At 32.1% G+C, this 20,752-nt stretch overlaps 1 protein-coding gene and 1 long non-coding RNA gene across 14 annotated transcripts; both read left to right on the top strand.

The window, feature by feature from the left end:
• The first annotated feature begins 3,289 nt into the window (after positions 1-3,289).
• On the top strand, positions 3,290-7,761 carry LOC112790616 (uncharacterized). 8 transcript variants are annotated; one of them, XM_072233003.1, is made up of 12 exons: positions 3,290-3,548; positions 3,655-3,853; positions 3,951-4,060; positions 4,548-4,688; positions 5,575-5,688; positions 5,767-5,890; positions 5,970-6,377; positions 6,465-6,573; positions 6,831-6,882; positions 6,981-7,016; positions 7,420-7,484; positions 7,553-7,761. In XM_072233003.1, exons 1-5 carry the CDS (start codon positions 3,510-3,512, stop codon positions 5,632-5,634), a joined length of 549 nt encoding a protein of 182 aa, XP_072089104.1. In that variant the 5' UTR covers positions 3,290-3,509; the 3' UTR covers positions 5,635-5,688; positions 5,767-5,890; positions 5,970-6,377; positions 6,465-6,573; positions 6,831-6,882; positions 6,981-7,016; positions 7,420-7,484; positions 7,553-7,761. The 8 variants fall into 8 exon arrangements, with proteins under 8 accessions (XP_072089104.1, XP_072089100.1, XP_072089103.1 ...); XM_072232999.1 differs by having other exon boundaries at positions 4,479-4,688; XM_072233002.1 differs by having other exon boundaries at positions 7,420-7,761.
• Positions 7,762-10,131: 2,370 nt separating this feature from the next.
• On the top strand, positions 10,132-13,754 carry LOC112790615 (uncharacterized). Of its 6 annotated transcripts, none has more exons than XR_011878682.1 (9): positions 10,132-10,868; positions 11,013-11,111; positions 11,477-11,674; positions 11,790-11,950; positions 12,042-12,183; positions 12,297-12,386; positions 12,816-12,889; positions 13,344-13,462; positions 13,548-13,754. It is a non-coding gene; the product is annotated as an uncharacterized lncRNA (long non-coding RNA). The 6 variants fall into 6 exon arrangements; XR_011878671.1 differs by having other exon boundaries at positions 13,133-13,462; XR_011878674.1 differs by having other exon boundaries at positions 11,044-11,111; positions 12,297-12,889; positions 13,133-13,462.
• Positions 13,755-20,752: the final 6,998 nt, after the last annotated feature.

The following is a 20,752-nucleotide window of genomic DNA, read 5'->3' as shown; positions in this document are numbered from 1 at the left end:
TATTCTCATTTAATCATAATCTCGAGTGTTATTTTTATTCAGAAAAGTGTCCCAAGTTGGGTTTCTTGACTTAGCGACTTTATCGAGAATACCTAAATTTGATGGACCAAGCCCAAATAAAATTTTTGCACTCAGTACTTTAGTTTGTTTTGTGGACAAGTTCTTTTTCCATTTTCTCAAGTAGCTCTTAGCTATTTTGAACTTATTTAGGATAAGTTTATTTAAAATTTATTGCCTTTATAATTATGCGTTTACATGTTACCGTTCTTCTGGTATTAGTATAACAACGGTTTAATTGATTACCGTATCATCGACATCATGTTAACGATATAATGACTTTATGACTTCGTTTAATGAGCATTTAATAGATTTTATTTTTATCCAAAATAGTTTTTAATTTAACGAGCTCTTAACTTTAATGACCTTATTTAACAAACATTTAGTTGGTTTTATTCTTTTTCAGAACAGTTACCAATTTAGCGAGCTCTTAACTTAATGATCTTACTTAACAGGCATTTAATGAGTTCTATTCTTGTCCAAAGTAGTGTACCAACTCAGATCTCTTGACTTTCTGATATAGTCAAGAGTAGCTGAGTTCGTTAGACAAGCCAAGTTTATTCTCAAAGTGGTCTTTGTATGAGGAGGAGGTAGGCTTTGTCTTCCAACGTTTCAATCTCAACTGGTGGGGATGTCTCAAGATTCCAACATCTTTTGGTTGTATTCTCTCGAGGAAGTTTAAATCTATTATGTTCATCAATAAATGCTTAATGACCAAAGAAACTCAATCGGAATTGGCTTAAATGTCTCTTGCAGATACTCTGTCCCGAGTTTAGAGGATGTTCTTTTGCTCATCTACTTATGTCACAAATATTGAGAAAGAGATCTCAAATATCCGATATGAGTATGTGAATAGAGAGAAGGGGCTTAAGAACCATATAACTCAGATTCAAAGCCTCAATACTTCTCTCGCATCCTTACAAGAAGAAAACACCATCTTTTGAGAATTGGTGCTTTTAAGAATAGAGAAATCATTGAAATGATTTAGTTTTTTTTTTTGTAAAAATTTTTTAAGTTCATTCAACTCAATTATTTTTACTTTTTTGTATTTTGAACTTAATGCTTTAGGATTAAAACATTTTCTATTTTTAGTATTTTGTATTTAAACATTTTTTTTTTGTTTAATGTCTTGAACTTTTTAGTTCTGTATGAGGAAAATTTATTTTATAAACTTAAGTGTCTTTGATTTTTTTTATTTAGGCTAAGTCTAATAAACTTTATTTTCTTCATTATAATTGAGCTTTAATTTATTATACCATTTTTCTTATATCAACACGTTGTGAATCATACAATAACAGTCAAAATAATGACATTAAAGCATTCAATATAATGCGTATGAAATCAAATTCTAAATTTAAATACAAATTAATGATAATTATAATTGAAAACATAGTGAAAAAATGTCATGGGCCTCGTTAAAAATCTAAATTAATAGAAAAAGAGTATATCTTATTCTTTTATCGATGAACGACATTTCACATTTTTTGGACTTCGGTACCGTCAAGATTCTTTAATTTGTATGCTCCTTTTCCGAGGTTTTTTTTTTTTACCCTAAAGGGTCCTTTCCAATTGGAGACCAGCTTTCCTTGAGTTCTCAAGGAATCGACGTCAGCCTGTCTCAATACTAAGTCTCCTAGTTGAAAGCTTTTGGGTCTTACTTTGGTGTTATATCTCTTTACAATCCTTTGCTTTAATGCTTGTTCAACTAGTTGTTGACCTTATTTCATTAATAAGGTTAAAATCCATACCACGATCGGAACTCCTGAGTAGTAATATCGGACTAGGTTCTCCAAATTTTTATTGGGTTTTGGTCTCGTCTTCTCTTAAACTCGGGAGTATAAGTCTATTAAAAATACTCTATTGGAATATTTAACTTTATCCCGCTTAAGGTAAAACTTGCTTTATTGAACTTTAAAGCAGCTACTCGATCTTCTCAAATAGCAACTACACGACCTTTAGAGGTCAGTACTTCATGACATAAATTTGTTGGTTGAAACAACAGTTACTTGATTTTCTCGAATAGTGACTACACGACCTTCAGAGGTCAGGACTTCATCACATAATTTTGTTGGTATAAACAACTACTACTCGATCTTCTCAAATAGTGGCTGTACGACCTTTAAATGTCAGGACGTCATCACAGAACTTTGCTGGTATAAATAGCACCTAATCGATCTTCTCGAATAGTGATTACACAATCTTCATAAGTCAGGACTTCATCACATAACTTTATTGGTATAAATAACAGCTACCCTGATCTTTTTGAATAGTGACTACACGACCTTTAGAAGTCAAGACTTCATTACATAACTTTATTGGTATAATTAAACAGTAGCTACTCGATCTTTTCGGATAATGACTACACGATCTTCAGAGGTCAGGACTTCATCAAATAACTTTCTTAGTATAAACAGCTGCTACTCGATCTTCTTAAATAGTGGCTACACGACCTTCAGATGTCAGGACTTCATCACCGAACTTTGCTAGTATAAATGCTCACAGGTCATTTATTATCTTCTTTTTCAGACAACATTGTAAGATGTTGAATCCTTTAGGATCACATTTATTGTCTTTCCAACTGGTGGTGTTGACAACCTTGGGGTTAAGAATTTTCCCGAACTTCCAGCCTCATTAGATGATGAGACTGAATTTTTTCTTTTAGTCGAAACCATCTTTGAGATTTCTTCATCTCGCATATATTCCAAGACAATCTCATGAATTTTTTTCATAAACTTCACATCCTTGAAGTCAAGTATCTCCTGAAATCACCTTCCAGCAAACTAGCGAAATGATGAACTCCAATGTTTTAAATCTCATGATTTTTGAATCCTGGAGGAACTTGGAGTTCTTGATTGGTAAGTGGGGTGATATCAATTTCATGCCCATCATCTTGATTTTGTTGTTCCTTAAAAAGAGTGTTTGGGTTGATTATTAATTGTATTTTGTGATCAGTCATGGATCTAATAGTGTAGGATCCCCACAAACGGCGCCAAATGTCTGTGCCTTTGGTGAGATGACAAACTAATTATTGAGATTCGGAGATTCTACTCTGATAGCGTTGGAAGCAAGTCAGGAAAGCAACTTGCAAAAACACTCTGATCACTACAAAATTTCTGCTTATTTATGGCAATTATTTTGTGGAAGTTTTAAAAAACCTCCATAACATATTTTATTTGTGGCAAAATATGAAACCTCCATTGATTATTTCTAATTTACATTTTAAAGCCCAATTGCTCAAACAAATAATCAATTCCTAACCTACTTTGATTAAGTCCAAACAAATTTCACTCCAAACAAAACTTGTCCAAAAAATTAAGAGAGGAAGAAGAGTGAGATCCAACGAAACCCTAGATCTACTCGCCGCCATTGTCACCGTCAAGCTCGCCGTAGCGTCTGAGATCAGAGGGGAAGTAAGCTCGTCGCTGCTGCCATTCTCGCCGTTGCTGCCATTCATGTCCTCATCGTTGTCGCAATCAAGCTTCTACATCAAAGTGTTGTCTTCTTCATCTACATGCAATAACTTCATCAATGCATACTTTCCAATTCTTTCAACTCTTCAACTACATTAACATTTAATTTTCACGTTTTCAATTGCAGCGCATGAATCTCACCGCAGTCAAAGACGCCGACGAAGTCATGGAGAGGCACGTCGAGGACTCGCTCGCGATCCTCCTTCCTCTTAGGGATTGCTACCGCACGCGCTACGGCGACACTCCGTCACATGAGAAGCTTAGCCTCGTAGACATTGGAACAGGTGCTGGTCTTCCCAGAGTTGTTTTGGCCATAGCTTGTCCAGGTGAATTTTTCGCTGTTTTTTTTCTTGTGTAATTAGATTCAGTTCCTTTTTTACGAGTTGCGATTTTCTCTCTGTTTTTGCAATTGAAATGGAGTAGAATGGGAAGTTACGCTGATAGAGTCCATGAACAAGAGATGCGTATTTTTGGAGCATGTTGTTGGAATCATCGGTTCATCAAATATCCAGATAGTAAGAGGAAGAACAGAGGTAACACACACGCTTCCATATTATTGTATTATGAAACTATTCTTTTTGAAATTTTAATTTCAGTTTCTAATGTAGTTAAGGTATTAGAATTTGAAACGCAATCTCTCTTACCATTTTTAATGCATGTGGTGTTATTTTGAATCCATTTTCTGTTTGTTCTAGTATGTAATATGATAACATTCTTAATTTATGAATGTGCAAAGGAAAAAGAAAAATAAGAGAATAACAAGGTTTTATCTGAATAACTGGGATGCTTTTGGTGATGCTGCTCTTGAGCTTGGTAAATTGTTGGTAATTTTTATCATACTATATTATTTATCAATTCATTATTATGAATATACTTGTCTATTCTACTTGTTTTTTCTTCTCCTTCGAAGAACTCTTACATGTGCTTTATCTATAGTTGTTATATTGAAAGGTTGAAAAGAAGATTGATTTGGTTTATGATAGAAGAAGATTATGCCTAATAACGTTGCTACCCACTCAGAGTGCTACAAAAAAAATTGAGATCCTACAAAAGAAATTGAATGAAGCTCAAATGACCATCCAAATGAAGAGGAAAGAAGCCAAGGATCAAATAGAGAGGCACACAAAAGCAGAATGGGCAATATGTTTATGCAATAGTAGGGTAATGCTAATATTCCAAAGCATTATGATGCCATATATTCTTTTTATTTATTTATTTGGGTTAAACTCAACTTTAATTTGCTTTTGGTATATAAATATAGATATGTTCATCTTATTACTTATTAATAACTCCTTAAAAATAAAACCTACAAAAGTAAATTTTTACTCTTACTAAAAGTTATACTAGTGATATTAAACCCTCAAATTTTGTTTCAAAAATGATATTCTTATACATTTTAAGTGAATATTAAAAGAAAACAATTATACATATATGATTAGACTGAAGAAGTTGAATAAAAAAAAAAGAAAGAAGTGAGTGCAAGAGAAGAAATTAAGAAGGAAGTGATGGCAAACAAAGAGCAGGGCAAGGTAGTTCTAGTTATCTTTCTACTCTTTTTACCTTTTTCCTTCTTCCTACCAACAAGTACCAAACCTTGTTTTTCATGTGAAAGATATTTATATCACCATACATCAAAGGTGAAAACTGAAAACCTTAAACCAATAGTGATGGCATGGACACGCTATTTCTAATTTTATTTGAGTAAAATCTTGCTGACCATTTTATTGAAAAAAAGATAAAATTTGTTGAATTTAAGATATAACGAGTTACGAGTGTATTAAAGATAGTTAATTTAGTAGATTATCTAAATATAAGAAAATACTAGGCCATGAACAAGTTATTAATTTTTTAAAATAAATATATAAGTTAAAGTAAATTTAAGGAAATAAGTTTATTTAATATTTTTTACATCTTTATACATGATGTGGATTCTTGTGGTACATGCATTTTCAATGTAGAAAATTAAAACTGTCATTACTCTTATTTTGATCATGGCATGTTTTTATTACTACATTGGTTCATGTTGATAAATATCATATGAGATCAGATGGATGGTACCAGAAAGATAGATATTTTGTCCATCAAGTCATGTTTCTCTTACTGTTAATCTGAGAGGCAGGACACTTGGTTCACTGAAAATTCTCCAAACATCAAGAACAAGGTGATAACCGAATGTAATAGTAATACATTGAGCTTATCATTAATTAATTAATTAATTAATTAGCATGCATGGATGCAGGTAATTGCGGTGGCTGTTGGAGATTGGTATTTCGACCGCGCAGGTGTGAAGGTGATTGATTGTCCTTACCCTTGTGATAACACCTGTCACCATCTCGTATTCAGATCATGACCCCTATTTTCAGGTATGCTCTCAATTCTTTCCTGATAAAGAGATCATCTTTTTCTTCAGTAATATGTTATAACAATTTAGCTACTGTGAAGGATGAGATGGCGGGTGTAATCTCCGTTAGAAGCAAACAGCGAATGCCACTACAGTTGAAAGAAGGATTCAGCAAGACAAGAGACTTCAGTGTATTTGAGCATTTTATCAGAAAGCACCGATCCCCTAGTGACAATTCTTTGTTATTATATTCGGCTTCAAATCAATGAGCCTGGATTGGGATGGTCAGGTCCAGCGTGTATAGCCTCACTAGGACATTTTTTCCTGAAATTCAGAAAACAAACAAAGGAAGATGGAATATTAGATAGCAAAATGACAGAATCTGCAGCTATTCATGTTGTTGAAGAAAGTTCTACTCTTATTTGAGTTTCTATAAGCCCCCCAATATAAGTCTGCCTTATCGAATTGAGAATTCTCTGCATAATCTATCAATAACTTACTACCAAAAGGTTGAGGAATAATTCTATATTTCTATTAATTTTTCACTTTTAGTTGATTTTTCACTGATTTTCTACTTGCTTCCCTCATATCACTAGATAAATTTCCAGGGTTTATTAGAGCCAGAGGTTCTTGGACCAGGATCAAATGCAAATTATGCCTGGGATGATCTGACTCTTCCACATAGGCTGGTTGTTCGCATCAATGGTGCTCATTTGATCTTCTTTACCCCTTCCTACAATTAATAAAAATGGTTGCTGACGGGGTTAAGTGAATTGAATAAACTAATCACTATAAGCATTACTAGTCATTCCTAAATGGTATTGGGGGAAACCCGGTCCCACTCCTTTCCTAAATGAGAAAATTTTGTTTAGCATGCATCATATAATTTACGGATGTCAATATGTTAATTTGGTTATTAATTAAGATCTAATTGCGGGTAAAAATGGCTTTCCTGCTTTCAGGGCATTCTTTATGCTGGAAATGACACCTTATTTGAATCTACTGGTCTATATGGCAGGATATGTTACTTCTTTCCCTTTCCTAGTTTTTCTTTTACTCAAGCTTTGTGATAAGACAAAATTATTAATTGTTTTAATTATTTGTTGTTTCAGTCATCTGTCCGGAGAGTTGCTCTTCATACAGGCAAGGTACAGAACCCTGGTTCTTAAACAATTTTTGCATGCTTGTTCAGATACTCGGTTCCATATGATTTCAAATTATTCATTAGTGACAAGAATAACAATTGGTGACAAGAATCTACTTGTATGTTGCGATGGTATAGATATAATTTCTCTTATGTAAAGTGATTTTCTTTATAGACTTTAGAACACTATGAGAAATCTTAGACAAGTACACTACTGGACCTAATTTGAGAAAAAAAGTAACTTAAACTGAATGTCAAAAATAAAGATGTATCACCGCTTAGGTATAAAATTGGTAATTAGACATTTCAATTGGGGCATAGATATGTATATTGTTAGTGCATCCCTTGATTGGATATTGCACAATATGGAAGCTATTGTAAACATCTATTATTTTTACTGCATGAAGGTGGAGGAGCTTCAGAGGATGGGTGATTCTTTATTTGGAGAAGGTTTAACTCTACTTGATAAAAGGTATGTGATGAAAATTGACATTTTCTTTTTTGGTTTATTTTGATGTACTATGCATTGAACATGAACAGGTATTATTGTTTGGAGTAAAGGCTATAGGGATTAAAAGAAAGGATCCTCATTGTAATAGAAATTTCTAAATACTCCTATTTTAGCTTTAACTGCTACTGCAATAGCTAGTGTAAGCATTAGGACTTGTTAACTGTATTGTTAGTTTGTTATTCTTTTTGGATGATAATGGTATGGCTAGAAATCAAGATCTATTTGCATTGTTTGCAAATACATTTATCTAGTTATGTTAATTGTTCAGGAGTTTGGACATATTTTGTATTTTTATCATGTTATTTTTAATATTTTGTAGTTGTAATTAATGTTATTGGAAAATGATGGTAGTGTACTATATTTTGTTTTAAAGTATTTCTTTTATTTTAATTTTCTTCCATATTTTTAATATTTTGCTTAAATATTTCTTTTTAATAATAAATAATCAGTAGTGTAATAATAATGTAGATTAATTTTTAAAAATTATATTGATAGGTTTGTGAAGGTTTGAAACCTCCACAAAATAATTGTTATTTTTAAAATGGAAAAATCTTTTTGTGGGGGTTTTGAACCGCCACAAACATTGACCAAGAACTGTCACAAAAATCCAATATAAAACCCCCACTAAACATATACAAAACCCCCCCCACTGAATAGATTGTGGAGGTTTTTAAAAACCCCCACAAAAGACCTCGTGGCACCTTAAATTTTGGGGGTTTTAGAAACCTCCACAAACCATTTGGTGGGGGTTATAAACCTCCACAAATAAGAGAAAAAACTGCCACAAATAAACAAAATCCTTGTAGTGGATGCTTAAGTCGATAGTATTTTAAGTGGTAGTATATTGAGAAAAAACTATTTGCTGTTTCTCTTTTTTCCTTATTTATACCTTATGAGGTAACAGCTTAGACATTTACTGCTTTTAATGTACATATTTAATGTTATAATTTGATAATTTTGTAATTTTATGACTTTATTAGTTTTAATAATTAACATGTCTATTAACTGTACTAGTAGCTTTACATATCCATTAATTAGTAATGTAACATACACGTTAATTAATAATGTAGTATTCTTATTTAATTATAATCTCAAGTATATTTTTATTTAGAACAATATATATTTGTGTGTATTTAAAAAGAAAAAATTTAAAATGTGGCTGGATTGACAATCCAAGTATCCAATTTGTGTGGATACAGAGACAGAGCTAGATGAAACATTAAAGGGGACCAAAAATATTTATACAATTAAATAAGACTAAAATAAAATTTTAAAGGAGACTAAACTAAAATTTATATATAATTTACATGTAAAAAATTAAAATTAGGGGGCTGTCACGCATCACCCCCTTCCTCTCAATGTAGTTCCACCCCTGTGTGGATAATGACTAATTAAATGGTCTTTTTAAATTTATCTATTCATTTAGAGTATGTTTAGAATTTCTTTAAAAGAATATAAAATCATTTGATTAAATTATAAATCAAATTTTGTTCGGTCTTCTATAAAATAAGAATACCTCTACATTTGAAATTAAAAAAAAAAAAGCCAAGAAGCTAAGTAACGACATCAAGAAATCTCTTTTAATTTTACGACATGTAAAAAAATAAAAACGATATATGATCTATCCGTTATAAATTGAACTATCGAATAATAGAGCCAAAATAACGGCATAATAATTATAACTCAGTCACATGTATCCATTTATTTCGTTCATATATTCGAATTATACATCAATTACAAAATAAATACCGAACACATTTAATTATAAAATAGGTACACATGCATGTATGTTTATTCCTAAGTGAGAAATAACAAAAAATTTACTAAGTTGAATTTCGAAATACTTTCTTCATGTACTCCTAGCATCGGGAAGCCGAAGCTGAGGAAATCCCAGTGTGCGGAAGCGGAACTATACCTCCGCATAACTTGATTGTGTCAAGAATAATATCTATACTATCTAAATTTCCCAGCACAATACTTTTGTTGCTACTAATTTATTACTTACTAGTTTGAGTAAGGAGGGTTTTTTTTTTTTTTTTTCTTTGGGTCGGTAGATTGATGACATTGAAAATTAAACCTCATACAGTACTATTTTAGTGATTTATTATGTTGAGTCATTACAACATTTTTTGTCTATTGTAACATATATTGAAAACAACACTTTAAAAATATTGTCTAAAATATATATACAACACTTTATACTAGTGACAAAAAAATAGAACTATAACAACATATTTTTAATCAACACACTATAAGTGATGCCTTTAATAAATTAAAAGACATTTATTAAGTGTTGCTCCATCAAATATACAAAAGCAACTATTATAAAGCTAATATCTTACTTTTTATAAGAGTTATCTTTAAATTTATTTTAAACTTTATTTTTTAAGTGTTACCTAAAATTTTTAATGCCTCTTTTAAAAAATAAATTTTATCTTTAATACATATTTTAACTTTAATTATCATTTTCTATCAATTTAAAAATAAAACAAATTCAACTTAATAACAAAAAAATAATAAAACAGAGTTAATTAAGATTAGAAAATCAGAAAAGACCACAAAAAGAGGATTAGGGTTCTCTATTGCACGGAAAAAAAGAAAAGAGAGGAGGAAAAAATGCACGGTGAGGGGAGAGAGACAGAGAGTGATGAAGAGAAGAAAAGAAAAGGAGAACTGCCATCAAAGAGGAAGAAGAGAAAGAAGGAGAAGAAGACGACGGAGAGAGAAGTTGCCACCGCCACTTTCTTCACCTACAGCACCGTCTCTGCCTTGCGCTGTTGTTGTTGTTTCTACCTTGCGCTGCCAGATCCGCCACTGCTATAATCCCTCTTCTCTGCTCGCCGTCGTCGTGTTTCTCATTACTCGAGCTCGCGCCTTGTTCTACTCTGCTCCGTCGCGTTTTTCTGCTCGCGCCGTTCTAAAACCTTTGCTCTGCTCCACGTTCTGAAACCTTTTCTCTGCTCCACCGTGGTGCCATGCTCTATCCTCTCAGGCAAATCGATAACTCTCCACCATTCACCTCTTTCACTCAAGCCTCTCGCCTCAGCCTCGGTCCTCAGGCATCTCTTCCTCCATCGTCGTCATTGAAGGCTTGTAGATTGATTTTACATACTACTTGATTAATTTAGTTGAATTGTTGAATTAATTACAATAGTTCTAGTATACATCTCTCTCTCTCTCTCTCTCTCTCTCTCTCTCTCTCCACGCACATCTCTTTCAGTTTAATCGATTGAAGAAGCTCACATAATCCTTTTCTTCTTTTCATTGTTTTTGCAGTTTCGAGTTCGATCATGTCGAAGGACAAAGACTTTACCGATTTGTCGCTCACCTTCAAATACCTCTTAGGTTTGATTTAAATTGTTGTTTCTTTTTCGAGTAATCACAATTTAGCAATTTATGTGATTTTAGTTTAATTGTTGTTTCTTAGGTTTGTATTTTGTTGTTCTGTTTTGTGTTTGGGAGTACTTAGTTGCCAATCTTTGAACACAGGCATCTTATGTCTCTGTATTTTCCTCTGAAGATTATCAATGAAGTGTTACTAATGGTGAGCTTCAAAAAAAGATGAATGATGAAAAAAAAGATTACAAGGTGCTGCACTTGCTCTATTCTGTTTATTTTTAAGAACTTTGTCTTACTCCTCTAAAAAATTAGTGGTTTGAGTTATGTACAGTTTATTTATCAATAAAAAGTTTGGAAATGTTGATAGTGCACTAATTATATATAACTAATTCATATGAATTAATTTTTATGGGAGAATCGATTTTCCTCTGTTCTTCACAATGCACATTCATGTATGGCATATTTTACTAAGTTGATGAAAAGCTTTTTTTTTTTAGTTGAATCAAAATGTATTCTTATTTCATTTATTTATGTATTCTTTTCACATTGTGTCAAAATATGAAAGATTGTGCACATTGTTATGGTTATTGAACTTTTGTGTTGGACCATAGCAGCAATCGAACTCTAAAGCCCATGACCGACTCTGTCCATCTCCGCTGCAAACAAAAGCACTTACTTGTCTGGTCTGATTTTCATGTAAGAGACGGCATTGCCATATACATTTACAAACCTTATAAAAGAATGAAAATTGATGCTAGAAGAAAGGCAGAGGTATCAAGCAATTATAAGAGCCAATTTCTTGCAAACATGAGGTTGATTTTCTCAGTTTCAATCTGATTGATTATGCTAAACTTGTGTCTAGATTTTGGTATCTACTTTTGTTTTATCAAACATGTAATTAGGATCCTTCTTTTTGGTGCATTGCAGCCATGAATTGAGGACACCTATGGCTGCAATAATTGGGCTACTCAACATTCTTATGTCCGACGACTGTCTAACCAACGAACAGTGTGCAACGGTTACTCAGATAAGAAAATGCTCGACGGCGCTGCTACGGCTTCTTAATAAACATCTTGGATCTTAGCAAGGTGACATATTTAATTATTTTGCTCAAGAACATTCAATTATAAGTTCCTTGAAAAAAATATGCACTTACTTGTTTGGAAAAACTTTCTAAAGATTCATAGAATATAAGTGGAATCAGGAAAGCTAGTTCTAGAAGATGCTGAATTCAACTTGGGAAGGGAACTTGAAAGACTAGTGGATATGTTTTCTGTGCAATGCATGAATCACAATCTAGAGACTATCTTAGACCTATCTGGTTAGTATATAATATGAATTATATTTTAGTATGAATCTAAAATCTTATTTTGGTGACTAGAAATCTCTTCAACAATGATTCTGATGCATCTTGTTAATTGGTTGCCCTTGCAGATGATATGCCAAAGCTAGTTCGCAGTGACTTTGCTAGAGTAGTCCAAAGTTTTGCAAATTTGATCAACAACTCAATTAAATTTACTCCTTGTAAGCCAAAATTTATGTGTTAGTTTTTTTTAGACAAGTAGTGTTGGTGAAGTTAAGCCATACAATGCAATTTACACCGGACCGCTTGTGGCATGATCTGTTTCCTTCTCAATAGAAAGTATTATTTAGAAACCCCCCTCCTCCCAAGCCTCTTGGCTCTACTTTATAAAGCCCAACATAGTGAAGTAGAAAAGTCTAACTTGTTGATTCTGACTATGACTAACAATTTTTTATTCAAGATCATGTACATTTATGCCTCACAAATTAAGAGAGGTACGTAGTAGGCTGGCAAATTGGCAAGTCTGTCAATTATTGAGCCCTTGTTATTATCTTGAAAGCTTTGGACAGATGAAGCTTGGATTACTAATTTACAGATTTTACTGTAATGAATGGGTTTAGGTTATTTATCTATTTCTTCCATGCTGTCAGGTCCTGTCTCCATTAAAGGATGGAATTATTGCAAACTGAGACATTGTTGACAACATATGGGATCATGCCTTCAGGTTGGTATTGATTATCCAATCAGTCTTTGATCTGTGTAGCATAGTTGTTAGACTTGAATAGTAGCATGGACAAGGCTTATATGATACAGAGAGCCCTATCACACCCCCCTCCCCCCGCCCACCACCAAAATTGTCTTTTTATCCCTTTTTCTGCTCATACCTACTATTAATATTCATTTTGTAGTCTGTGGATATAATAATTCTTAGGTTAAGCATGCTAATAAATAAATCATAACAAAGCAGGGAAGAGATTGCTTTATCAGGAGATAGCCAAAATAGTGGAAGAATCCGTTTGACAGAGTGCCAAGAGTTTGAAATATGTGTAGTCTAGTGAAAAACTTGCAGAAATAGGAGCTAGCTACTAAGAAAAAGTTGAAACAGGGGTGGGTGGGGGCTTGTATTTGGCAGACCAGCAATTGTGAACTAGCTTTTGACCTTTTGCATATGACCACAGAAGATTGAGAACTTGATTGTTAGGGACAGGGGGCTTTGAAGTTCCTCTATGTCGCACCAATCAACAGCTCAAGTATGCTTCACACTTCAAAGGGATAACATCAATGCATCAACGATAGGGTATAACTCTCTCACTAGTACTATATACTCATCTATATCGGGTACATGAATAACAATATACTTTTTTGTTATGTATTATTTGCAGATTTAGCATATGGAACAAGTCAAGCATGGATATAAAATATGCAAGTAAATTGATATTTTTTGGATAAATATTAATTACTATTTTGTTATGACAATTATTGTTAGATAAGAATTTTATTATTTTGTTGAAAATTATTGATAAACGTGTATTTAAAATACTAATTAAACTTTTTAATATCTATTTTAATTAGAATTTTATTATTAGTTATTTTGTCTCTTTTATAATTTTTTTTTATTGTGCACAAATTTATTTATTAAATAAAATAATTACACATGTATGAACAAAAAAATTTATTGTAAATTTTATTTTTGTGTATTTTTATTACAAAAATAACTTTTATTTTTACCAAAAAGGCAACCCTTCTATTAGTTGCATATTTTGAATATTAGACAACACTTGTATGGTTGTATATCCAAAAGAAAAGGCAACACTTATATAGGTTGCATATCTAAAAGAAAAGGCAATGCTTTAAAAGGTTGCATATTCATAACTAATAGGCAACACTTCAAAGTATTGCGAATTCAAACTTATAAACAACACGTAAAAGAGTTGCATTTTATTGCAAATAGGCAACATTTTGTAGTAGTGGTCAAAATATAAGAGAAAAGACAACACTGAAAAAGTGTAGTCTCAAACACACTTTTGAAGTGTTGTTTTTTAACCAAAGGCAATACTTACCAAGTGTTGCAAGTGTTGCTCTCAAAAGCAACGCCCTTTGAAATAAAAAAGTGTTGCCTTGATCTAAGGCAACAGCTGCATATGCAACGCCACCCAAAAATATTATCTTAGGTCCAAAAGTATTGTTATAGATCAAAAACAACTTTTTATCAACTTTTAGGCAACACTTTTTAAAAGTTGCTTCAACCTGAAAATGTTGTAGCGAGTGATCGAGGAGTTGAGTTTAAAGGACAATCCCTCAATTTCTTTTCATTATGTTATTATTATATTTTGGTCATACATATGAAAGGAAATAGAAACGTGGAATAAGATATACTACTCTATCTTATTACCATTCCCACAACTCCGGATACCAATCGCGTGGAGATATTATCCTGTCTAGTAAGTAGCATGTTACTTAAATGTACGTACGTAGAAGAAATAATATGAAGATGAAAATATGCCACGTGCCCACCATGACAACGTTTACCTATATTATTGATGAAGAGTCTCCATTTCTTCTTTAATTATTTCAATTATTTTCCATGAGTTAATGAAAATGTCATGATTATATTGCGGTTGGTATGTATGAAAGCTCCTTTTATTTTATTCTTTCTTCCCCTCTTTTGGTGCCATAAACATCAATTTCTGAATAATATATAATTATACTACTTTTTTTTATTAGAAAATTATTATTATCTGTAAGAAAAAAAAATTAGAAAAAAGACTAATGATGAAAGTAATAATGCGATAAGTCACCAATTGAAGGAGCTAATATCTCATAATAGAGTTCGTTGGAGAAAACAGGCACGTGGAACAGGGTAGACGCATGAAAATGCGCACTACTAATAGGAGGCTAAAGAGGTATGGATGGCACCATTTACTACCAAAAAAAATGAAAATTTTATAACAAAAAATTTGTATTAAACTTTAAACGGTTGTAAATTATTATTTTTATGTAACAAGAATTAACTATTGTTACAAAATAAAAATTTTTTGTAATAACAAGATAAATTGTAAACAAAACTTTTTTATTTTTGTAACAAAAATTATTTTTTTGTTACAAAATATATTATTTTTGTAACGAAAAGATGTTTTATTATAAATGCTCAAAATATTTTTATAACGAAAAGTTGTTTTGTCATAAAAGTTTAATATATTTTTTAATAAAAAATTATTTTATTGCAAAAATTTAATATATTTTGTAATAAAAAAGTATCATGTGATAAAATTCAACATGTTTTACATTGATAAGACTTCATGAGTAATTTTTCTAATAATAAAACATTGTGTATAATTTGAAATTTAAAATTTAAATGATTAAAAAATAAGATAAAACTGTGAGTATTTTTTTATTTTTTACTAAAATTTTTAAACTATTCCCTTCTTCTAAAACTTAGTCCTAATATTATAATTTCACAATAACACACATAATAAAAGAATAAAGACGGATAAACAAAGAGCAAAAAATACAAAGAGAAAAAGAGAATAAGAAAATTTAAATAAATTACAACTCTTATATAATTTTTATAATTCAACATTTTATATATTTAAAATTTAAATTTAAAAAATAATAAAAAATAGAAATTTTGATTTGAATAATTGAAAATTTGTAGTTAATTTTATAAATTAAAAAAATATTTATTAAATTATTTTTAATTTTAAATTAAAATAATTACTTTAAACTAATTTTGTTAAAATTTTTATATTATTCTTACCTTTTTCTTACTTTGAGCTCTTAAAAATTAATTTATTAAGAATGATTAAATTAATTTTTATAGATACTTTAAATTTAAGTCAATTAATATTTATGTACAATTTTTATTATAATTAGTTATACAAATTGAAATTAAAATTTTGGTAATAAAAAAATAATAAAAAATTATATCATATATAATTGATATCTTTAGATTTAAATTGTATTTTATAAATTGTAATTAGTATGTTTATTTTATAATTTAAATTAAAAATAATGATTTAAACTTAATGATATGTTAATAAATAAAATTTTACGTATTCCAAAAATAATTTTTATAATATTATATTTAAATTCTAAATTATTATTCTATTTCAAATATTTTGTAAAATTATTATTTTATCTCAAATATTTTGTAGCATTATTATATTACTATTATATATTTTTTATCCTAAATCTAAATACCTAAATAAAACCTAATTTTAACCTAATTTTACAAAACACTCACGCATCTGAGAGAACAAAGGAAAAAGGAGAGTGCAAAGGAAAACCAATACACGAGGGGGAGGAACGGCGCCGCGGGGCTTGGTGCCGCCGCTGTCGTCGTGTCACCTGGAGAGGGAGGAAGATCCACGTCTAGGAGAGGGAGAACCAGAGGGAGTGTCGCGCGAGAAGGAGGGGACACCTTGTCGTTGCTGTACCTCCATCGCCACTGATTCGCCGCACCTCGACACTCCCGCGCACCGAAGCTTCCGTCACCACCGTCGATACCGATTAGGACAGAGGAGAGTGGAACACGAGAGAGAGACACGCACGGGAGAGAGGAGCAAAAACGTGACGAGGAGGAGAAGGACTGATGAACAGATAATTTATACGCTTTTTGGCATTGTTTTTACATAGTTTTTAGTATGTTTTAGTTACTTTTTATTATATTTTTATTAGTTTTTATGCAAAAATCACATTTCTAGACTTTACTATGAGTTTATGTATTTTTCTGTAATTTCAGGTATTTTCTGGCTGAAATTGAGGGACTTGAGCAAAAATCTGATTCAGAGGCTGAGAAAGGACTGCAGATGTTGTTGGATTCTAATCTCCCTGCACTCAAACGCATTTTTCTGGAGCTACAAAAGTCCAATTAGTGCGTTCTCAATTGGGCTGGAAAGCTAACATCCTGGGCTTTCCAGAAATTTATAATAGTTTATACCTTGCTTGAGATTTGATGGCCCAAAATGGCATTAAAACGCCCACCAGAGACCCTTTTCTAGTGTAAAACACCGGAACTAGCACCAGAACGGGAGTTAAACGCCCAAACTAGCATCCAAGCTGACGTTTAATTCCAGAAAAAGCCTATGCACATGTAAAGCTCAATGCTCAGCCCAAGCACACACCAAGTGGACCCCAGAAGTAGATTTCTGCACTATCTGTACTTGGTTACTTATTTTCTGTAATCCCTAGTAACTAGTTTAGTATAAATAGCATATTTTTCTATTGTATTCGAATCCATCTTTGATCATCTTATGCCATTTTTCACATTTGGGAGGCTGGCCATTCGGCCATGCCTAGACCTTTTTCTCTTATATATTTTCCAACGGTGGAGTTTCTACACCTCATAGATTAAGGTGCGGAGCTTTGCTGTTCTTCATGAATTAATACAAGTATTATTGTTTCTCTTTCAATTCACACTTACTTCTTCTCCAAGATATACTCTATACTTAATTCAGTTAAGTCAAAATGAAGGGGTGACCCGTGACAATCACCCACTATCTTCGTTACTCGCTTAGCCAAGATTCACGTGCCTAACAACCACAAGCGGTCTACATGATGTTCAACGTAGTCATTGGACGACAGCCAGAGTATAGTCTCTTGGGTCTCTGATCCACAGATTTGACTTGCCTCTCCTAATAATAGAGCATTCGAATCCGTGAGATTAGAATCTTCGTGGTATAGGCTAGAACCAATTGGCAGCATTCTTGAGATCCGAAAAGTCTAAACCTTGTCTGTGGTATTCTGAGTAGGATCTGGGACGGGATAACTGTGACGAGGTTCAAACTCATGAATGTTGGGCGCAGTGACAATGTGCAAAAGGATAGAGAGATCATATTCCAACACAAGTGAGAACTGATAGATAATTAGCCGTGCAGTAGCTGTGCCTGGTATTTTTCATCCGAGACGAGAAATCTAACAGTTGATTAGCCGTACAAAAACTGTAGTTGGACCATTTTCACTGAGAGGACGGATGGTAGCCATTGACAACGGTGATCCACCAACATACAGCTTGCCATGGAAGGAAGCATGCATGATTGGATGAAGACAATAGGAAAGTAGAGGTTCAGAAGCAACAAAGCATCTCCAAACGCTTATCTGAAATTCCCACCAATGAATTACATAAGTATCTTTATTTTAATTTACATTTTATTTCTCTTTCAATTATCAAAACTCATAACCAATTGAATCCGCCTGACTAAGATTTACAGGATGACTATAGCTTGCTTCAAGCCAGCAATCTCCGTGGGATCGACCCTTACTCGCGTAAGGTTTTATTACTTGGACGACCCAGTGCACTTGCTAGTTAGCTGTACCAGAGTTGTGAAAAGTGTGATCACAATTCCATGCACCAAGGACGAGGTCCGTTCTCACGCTATTTTGATCTGCCGCTGCCGCTATCGTCGATTGGGGTCAAAACCGTTGCCTTCAAGCCTTGTTTTTGTTGATAGAGTCGCCATTGGAGTTGCTGTTTCGGTTCTAATTCCTCCGTTCTTGAAACTGTAAGCTTTAATCCTTGCTCTGCTTCCATCATTCTTCTTTCATTTCATTCTTTGGTTTATTGGAAGTACTAACTTTAATGTTCATGGTTTTCGTTCTGCAGAGCGTGAAAGAATCAAAGCCAACAAAGGGATGCGATGAAGTTTATGTTAGTTTTCCTTAAAGATCAGCGATCTGTGTAGAAAACATAAAGTATAAGGTTTCAGAAAATGCATAGTAATTTATTATTCTTGTTTATACTGTGACTGTCCATGAATGTTGTTTATTTTTTTCTTTAAGCGATATTCTTTTTTTGTTGAAGTGTTCTTGTTTGCCTTTAATTTATATGCTTTGTTTATTGCCTCTTACATAAAGAATGAACACAGATGCATCACTTTAATCCTGTAAAGGGTAGTTAATTAGTTAGTACACATCAGGTTATGTTTGTGGGTTGTTTTATGTCTTGGTTCTCTCTTTGGCTTTGAGCATTGCTTATCATTCTTGTGTCTAGCTCTCCTATATATAGTTTCCTATTAGCTTGAGAGTTAGTCATCTTGTATATTGACAACTACACCGATTATCCATAATGTTCTCCCATTTCACATTTTTTGTGCACAAAGCTTTCTCCATATATATCTTTTGTGATTCTATTTTACTCTCTGCTTCTGCATCATATTGCATTACTGCACAAGCTTTTTGAAAAGCTGTCTAATTCATTTAACTATTCACTAGTGTAATCATAGTTTGTAAATACCTTATCTTTATTTTAACATAGATATCTTAAAATTGTTTCTACGGTTCTTTAGGAAGACTTGACAAATCTACTTCGTTGAATGATTCAGATAATGGGGTTTTATCTGATTTTGGACTTTAATGTGTACACTAAGCAATTAACATTTGGTGCTTGTTCCCACTTGAACTACTGCTTTGGTATGAGTTTATCAAGGGCTAAAAATATGACTTTTTTCTGTTGTGAATTTTTAATTTGTTATTTAGTTAATTGTTACATTCTTTTTGTGACTATACATAATCTTCTAGTCTATCACTTGTTTGGCAGAATATTTAAGCTCAAACAGATATTGAAGCACAAGAAATTACAAGTACCCATTCTTGCCCAGGACCATCTAGTCATGGAATTGATAGAAGAGCTGTATTAGTTTATGTTTATTACTCTATATATACACCCATATGTAGAAAGGTCTTCCTACCTATTAATTTATCATGCAATTGACTTTGGAGTGATTTATTAAGTGATGATATAGAGGATGTTGTCATTCTAATGCTGGACAAAATGAGTTACTAGAAGCCATGGGGTTTCATCCTATTGTTTTCATAATTCACAGATAGTGTTTTTATGTTAAACAGTGACAAGTGATTCTTGCAAAAATATTCTATCATAATATGAAAACAGTTAGTATAAATGATCATAATTGTTATGATTATTTAAGTTAATAGTGTGAGTTATGCAGATTTTTTTTAATAAATTACTTTGTCAAGGTCTAAAATCTACTCTTTAATTGTTATGTCGATAGGTGAAAGCCATCAAAAGAATTGCTGAGTATGTTGCTCAACTGAAAAAGAGTTGGAAAAGGACAGGGTAAGAATTTTAGAGTTCGTACTCATTGTTGAATAATACGAGTATAGTTTTTTGTTTTTTCTGTGCATTTTTAAAGGAAAAACAAATCTTATTTCTTAAGTTAGTGTTTTTTGGTTGGTGATCTTTTCAGGTGTGTGACACTTTGATTAGAAGCTTCTCCATGAGAGAGGAGCTATATGAACATGATGGAGTTTGTAATTTGTAATTTACATTTTGGAGATTTATAATTCCTTATTTTTCTTGTCCTATGTACCTATCTAGCTCATTAGGGATCTTCAATGTGTCTTGTTAGTTTGTACTTTAAAGTTTATATGTTGAAGATTTATAAAACAATCTTAGTTAAATGAAAGATATTTGAACTATCTATGTTATTATATATTATATAAATATTGATTTGGTGAGTAAATTAGTTAATATATTAATTAATTAAAAAAATAATATGATTTAGTAAATTATGTGTGTAATTTGTAATAAAAAAATTATTACAAAATAACAAGTGTTTTGTAACTAAAG

The sequence above is a fragment of the Arachis hypogaea genome, chromosome 3 (genome assembly GCF_003086295.3).
Source record: "Arachis hypogaea cultivar Tifrunner chromosome 3, arahy.Tifrunner.gnm2.J5K5, whole genome shotgun sequence".
NCBI lineage: Eukaryota > Viridiplantae > Streptophyta > Magnoliopsida > Fabales > Fabaceae > Arachis > Arachis hypogaea.
This window is presented reverse-complemented; position numbering and strand designations above follow the sequence as displayed.

Coding starts and splice junctions, on each gene's coding strand:
- LOC112790616 (XM_072232996.1), top strand. CDS start 3,510: ATGTCCTCATCGTTGTCGCAATCAAGCTTCTACATCAAA. Junction 3,549..3,654: donor AATCAAGCTTCTACATCAAA/GTGTTGTCTTCT, acceptor TTTCAATTGCAG/CGCATGAATCTCACCGCAGT. Junction 4,061..4,478: donor TAGTAAGAGGAAGAACAGAG/GTAACACACACG, acceptor TTATATTGAAAG/GTTGAAAAGAAGATTGATTT.